The sequence below is a fragment of the Sesamum indicum genome, linkage group LG14, assembly GCF_000512975.1.
Source record: "Sesamum indicum cultivar Zhongzhi No. 13 linkage group LG14, S_indicum_v1.0, whole genome shotgun sequence".
In the NCBI taxonomy this organism is placed as follows: domain Eukaryota; kingdom Viridiplantae; phylum Streptophyta; class Magnoliopsida; order Lamiales; family Pedaliaceae; genus Sesamum; species Sesamum indicum.
The window spans coordinates 3,229,568-3,235,355 of record NC_026158.1 but is presented as its reverse complement, the minus strand read 5'-3'; the positions used below and the strand labels follow the sequence as shown (position 1 = coordinate 3,235,355).

Here is a 5,788-nt window from a genome sequence, read left to right as displayed (position 1 = left end):
TTTTTACCTTTTCGTTGTTTATTTTTCCTGTTAAGCATTTTGAGGTCTGAATAACATCATGGGCTTCTTCGATTCTCAGGAAATATTGGAGGTTGATATTGAGGATGAGAAACAGTTGGATGATAGCCCAGAAAACTTCTGAACTGATGCTCATTGTCCAGGCCTGATTTTTGCTTAATTTTCTTGTAGTTCTATTAACCACAACTGCTGTTCTGTCAGTCTATTCTCACTCCCTTTTTAGTACCTAAAGTTCCTTCCTCTTAATTTTATATAACTATTTATATAGTTACTTGTACCAAGAATTCTATGTACACTTAACTTAGAGGATATTTGGTTAAGCTTTTTTAAAACATTTTATAATTTTCAAAGTCTTATTTTAAAAAAGAATACCTCGAACATCTCTTAAGATGATTTTAAGAGCTTATAAGCTTAGTCAAAAACCCTCTTAATTCAAAATCAGAGTTTACATACATTATTTTGTTAAGAATGTTCGAATTCAGGTATTTGATCCGAACCTCCAATCTCTTTTTGATTCATTATACTACGTAAGATGTGGTTGGATCTAAGATCACATGAAATCTATGAAGATACATTTGAATGAAAGGTTTTGAATTTAAGTCAGAAAATCGTTTCAAGTGATTCTATATTGAAAGCCATTAATATTTTAAAATACATAGTTCAAGATGAGAGTCCAAGATTTTAAAATCTTTTTTAATATGAAATTATCCAAGCAAATCGCAAAGTCAAACAACCATTGGATCTGTATTTTCTATGATGTGACATGCAAATATTGCTCCAAATCCTGCATAAAATCACTCGTTAACTAGGACAAAGAAAAGATTGATAAGCATGAGGATATGAAGAGAATAGTGTCAAATTCATTTCACATCATTCAGCAACCAGAACAAGATTATGGTCAAACCCTGAGACAGCTTGTAAGACTTCACGACCCTCCAAACATTCAACCAGCGTCGGTTCAGGTTCATCAACAGAGCTACCCAATCCGAGCCTGCCATTTCTACCGCAGCCCCAACTCCAAACCTCTTGCTTGGCCGTCACAGCTAAGGAATGGACCCGCCCTCCAGAAACAGAAATTGGCATCTCGCCAACAAGACTGTCGACAACCAGAGGGACGTTCACTGACCCTTCTCTCCCAAGTTGAGAACTCTGGTTCCATCCCCATGTAACGACACTTCTACTATCTTCTCCCGACTCTGATAGCGTGTGTTCACAGATCGCCAAAGAGTGCCCTAGTCCTGACGCTATACTCAGAGGTCTTTGGCTCATATCAACTTGATGCAGTCCTAAATCTTCTTTTACTCTACCTAACTGCCCATATACGTTGCTCCCCCCACTTAAAAGAGAACCATCACCTGAAAATTGTATCCGAATTAGTTCAAAATGATCACATCACACAACATGAAAAAAAGGTGGATGGCATTGACTTACTGCACAATACTAGAGAATGATCAAGTCCACAAGCTATATCCACAACTTTAACATCAAAAAGTTCTTCGACTAAAGTAGGTTCCCATATGACAGGCATTTCCTTTTCCTTCTCTATTGCTGCTAAAACCAATTTCTCTGCTGTTTCAACCATCAAATTCGAGTTTTCACTTGATGAATACACTTTCTCAGCAACTGAATCAAGTGGAGAGGCCTCCAAAGATTTACCAATCTTTCCTAATCTACCATCTGCATAGTAACCCCAGCCGAACAGTTTCCCATCTTTAGACAGAGCAAGAGCGTGCCCCCAACCCAGGGAGACCTGCAAGATCATACAGATGAAAGGCATTAGCTCACTCAGCCCGTGATGTAACTTTTAGTCAGCTCCAAAGACTCTATAACAACTGTTATAATAAGCAATAGGCATCTCTAACAATTCTAAAGAACTAACATATTCTACCTTAAACATTATATGAGGACCACCTTAACTATCTCTTGTCCAAGAAGTGATTCAACTCTAGCTGGTAAAATAGCTTCAATAACATCTTTCCCAAGACCTAGCTGCCCACGGTTGGACTTTCCCCATACCCACAAAGTGCCATCATCTCCAATTGCAGCAGATATAACACCAGATGCAAATGCAGCTTGTATTCTCACTTGATTCAGTCCTTCTACTTTTTGTGGTTGACTCCACGTCTCTCTAAATCAAAAAGAAATTGTAATATTAAATGTTGTGATCAATGAATCAAATTTTTCAAGAAGCAATTTGCAGTATTTTCAATGCATAAAGACAAACTTGAACACAAATTCAAGCATTCTATAAGGCATTACAGACAGTAATTTCGGGCAACATATTGAATTTTTTGTTAAAAGTGAAAATTTTAATAATTTTCTCTCATTCAGAGGCTCCAATTCAAATGCAGCCATCACAGCCTCAAGAATACAAGGGTAGTTCTCTCAACAAAAGAAAAGCATGTCAGAAATATCTTGAAATTATGATAAATTTTTCCTTTTATGTCATTGAATTAAAAGTATGAGCTTTCAAAGAATTCCCAGCGGCTATAGATATCAGCTCATTTCGAAAAAAATGAATCATCAGCATTCATTTCCCCACCTTTCTTCCCAATTCTCACTATAATTGAACACATATTGACAATCCCAAGTAAAATTCAAAATTCAGCAAGCACAAAAAAAGAATTAGCAAATTAAATAGGACAAAACCTAGGAGAAAGTTGGCCACGGCCAAGCTGCGATTCGCTATTACGGCCCCAGGCCCAGACCTGGCCCTGAGAAGTGACGGCGAGGGAGTGGTAGTGGCCGGCGGTGATGCTGCAAAGGTCGGGCGGCAGGCCTGGGACAGGAGTGGGCTCGTAGGTGTCACAGCACAGACCCATTGGAGAAGCGGCCAGGCCTAGCGCACCCTGGGAACCATCGCCGAAGCTCATCACGGTCGTTTTGGCGGACATCCATCGCCGAGCCAGACCGATTAGGAGGCCCGACGGGGATCTGTTCTTTCTGTTGAGGAACCGCAGCATTATGCTCTTTCAGTTCTGAGGGACTGAAAGGTTAGATCTTGTTTGTAGTGATGTGATGTAATGCGTTTTTCCTTTATTTTAGAGTGTCTAAATTTAAAGCCAAAATGGGGGTTGCAAGATTTTTATTTTTATCAAATATCCGTACATACACATGTGATGCGTCAATAAATAAAATAAAATATTATAATAAAAATATTAGAATAAATAATATTCACACACCTTAATATTAGATCAAAATATACAAATACTCTCTATTTTTTACAAAATTACAACTATAACGTCAGAGTTGTAGTTTTAATTACAATTACACTCCCTATTCAAGTGCAAAACTTATGAAAATACCCTCCAAATAATATTACACTAACACCCCTCAGGGATGTACCTATAATTTTGCAAAAGATAGGGGATGTTTGTTTAAACTGATTTAACCTCAAAGAGTGTCAATTTAATTTATCCAAAATATTAATATATATTAATCAATGTGTTTAAATTATATATTTTGGTCAGTTTTAATACATATATACCATCAAGTGAAAACGATACAAATGTAGTGTCAGTTGAGGAATAAGTGCAAGATTAAGGATTTTGATGCATTTTAATTTATTTATCTCTCTTTATGTAAATTATTGTAATTTATTCATTATTTTTAATTGTATTGATGTATTGCTTAATCTATCGAAATGTTAATGTAATTATTACCTGTCACTTATAAAAATATATATATATATATACATATACATATAGTTTCTATTTTTTTGATAAAATGGGTTGTAAAAAAGTTTTAAGCAATATTAAAAGTTGGGAGGTTTTAAGAGTTAAGACTAAAAACTAAAAGTAGTGAAAAACTTGAATTTGAATTGTTTGAAAAAATGACTTAATATTTATAATTTTATAGATAAGATACAGATGTTGTACGGACCTAGTATTTTTAGTTTTTAGCTTAAAAGAGTCTAACTGAATCAGTAAAAAGTTAGAAATTGTAAACCAAAATCTATTTTTAATTTTATTTGCTAATAAGCTGATAAATAATTATTTTAATTCATTTGAATACCCGTGGAGTGTATGCATTAAATGTAATATAAGATGCAATATTAAAAAATAAATAAAGCACTTAACTATAGTCAATTGTCATGGTTTAAAAGATATAATTAATCTTGATCGCACAATGGTTATTGGCCGTAATTTTTGCAAGGGTGCTAAAACATTCGTTATGGCTAAAAATTATTGCGATAATTTTGCTGCGAATACATTTTTTACGGTGAATAAGGTAAATTTTTCGTATCGATTTTGTTTAACTATGATTAATACTAGTTATTTACCATAACTTTTAGTCCAAAACAGTTAAAATGTCGATAATAGTAACTTTTTTCTTATTGCAATACGATTTTAAATAGTGATATTTTGCAATAAAAGATTTCAAGAATATATATTTATACAGATGGCATTAAAGATTTATTCATGGAAAAGCCAATAATATCTTGGGTAAATTACATCTACACTTCTAAAATTTATCATAATTATAAATATAACATGATTCCATTAAAAATGAAAATTACAATTGAGATTTGAAACTCATTATCTTACTTCTCGGAAAAGTGAGAAAATACAATAATTTCGTCCAAGTAATTTTAGTTCAAAAAATTATTCAAATTACAATCAAAATTTTCAAGGGATATTTTTAAAATGTTAGATATTAAATTTGCGAGAGCCCTATTTGCAGCATTTTATGTAAAATGGAAGAAACCTCAGACGGGTAATTTAGTTATTTATCTTATATGATTGCACTTATTATTAGAGGATTGATTATATTTTGCCTTTCAAAGGCTGTTTTTATATTTCGACATCTAAACTTTATTTTTTGTATTAAATTATTATTTCAACTTTACAAAATTTTACACTTTGCTATTTTATAACTATTTTTCGATCAAGTTTTTGTTGAAAATGCATCACTTGTAGTGTACATGTGATATTTAAGGGTTATGTGTGATATGTTTTTCCATATATACATAGCATGTGATGTTTTTTCCAACAGAAAAATTAACAAAAAAAAGGTCATATATGGCAAAGTACAAATTTTACAAAGTTAAAATGGTAAGTTGATTGCAAAAAGAAAAAACAATAACAAAGTGGAAAAACGGACAATGGCAAAACATAATTTACCCTTATTAGGCCACATGTGCGTATTCCATTTGACATGAAGATCCCAACTCTATCTGCTTGCTCATGTTGTGCACCACAATCTCCATGCTGCCAACCAGCCCCGGCCACACAAATCCTGGTGGCCTGCTACCTCCGCCCTTATTTTGCACTCTCTCCGTACTTGCATGCTATTGCTAGCTACTAACTCTTCTTTCTTTCCAAGTAGCTCACAACGAAGATGGCAACACAGGCGTTGGTTTCTTCGTCGTCCATATGCTCTTCGGCAGAGGCCGCCAGGCAGATTCTGGGAGGAAGGCCAGCAGAGTCTTCGAGGAGGGTTTCCTTTGTTGTAAAGGCTGCTTCTACCCCTCCTGTCAAGGTAAGATTCGATTTTTAGAACGTCTTGGGAGTTATATTCCGGATGTCATGATCCGATGAAATTCCACTTTTCGTCCTTTACTTTAAGGAGAATTGCGTATGTAATTATGAATTTTATGGGCTAGCAATATCTGGTTGACGTGCAATTTAAAAGATAGTACATTTTTAATTGACACTGTTAGAAAACTAACTATTGCCATTAATTTTTATTTTTAATTTTCTTTTTCTCCTATTTGTGTTTATGGCCCTTTTTTATTTTTTTTCCCCTTTCTTTTGCGTTTCCTATTTCT

At 34.2% G+C, this 5,788-nt stretch overlaps 3 protein-coding genes across 3 annotated transcripts in view; 2 read left to right on the top strand and 1 right to left on the bottom strand.

Annotated features, from left to right (window-relative positions):
- The window catches only part of LOC105176868, a 2,526-nt gene extending 2,224 nt beyond the window's left edge, over window positions 1–302 (top strand). Inside the window, exon 4 of the mRNA XM_020698850.1 lies at window positions 77–302. Coding sequence (XP_020554509.1) covers window positions 77–142 — 66 coding nt within the window. The 3' untranslated portion in view covers window positions 143–302. The remainder of the gene's footprint in view (window positions 1–76) is intronic.
- LOC105176867 (probable E3 ubiquitin-protein ligase HERC1) lies at window positions 825–3,041 on the bottom strand. The gene is made up of 4 exons (XM_011099801.2): window positions 2,668–3,041; window positions 1,930–2,146; window positions 1,450–1,768; window positions 825–1,373 (listed from the first exon to the last, which is right to left on the bottom strand). Exons 1-4 carry the CDS (start codon window positions 2,979–2,981, stop codon window positions 889–891), a joined length of 1,335 nt encoding a protein of 444 aa, XP_011098103.1. The 5' UTR covers window positions 2,982–3,041; the 3' UTR covers window positions 825–888.
- The window catches only part of LOC105176865 (chlorophyll a-b binding protein 8, chloroplastic), a 2,509-nt gene continuing 1,881 nt past the window's right edge, over window positions 5,161–5,788 (top strand). The window contains exons 1-2 of the mRNA XM_011099800.2: window positions 5,161–5,259; window positions 5,347–5,499. Coding sequence (XP_011098102.2) covers window positions 5,176–5,259; window positions 5,347–5,499 — 237 coding nt within the window. The 5' untranslated portion in view covers window positions 5,161–5,175. The remainder of the gene's footprint in view (window positions 5,260–5,346; window positions 5,500–5,788) is intronic.

Coding starts and splice junctions, on each gene's coding strand:
- LOC105176867 (XM_011099801.2), bottom strand. CDS start 2,981: ATGCTGCGGTTCCTCAACAGAAAGAACAGATCCCCGTCGGGCCTCCTA. Junction 2,147..2,667: donor CGTGGCCAACTTTCTCCTAG/GTTTTGTCCTAT, acceptor TTTTTGATTTAG/AGAGACGTGGAGTCAACCAC. Junction 1,374..1,449: donor TCATTCTCTAGTATTGTGCA/GTAAGTCAATGC, acceptor TACAATTTTCAG/GTGATGGTTCTCTTTTAAGT.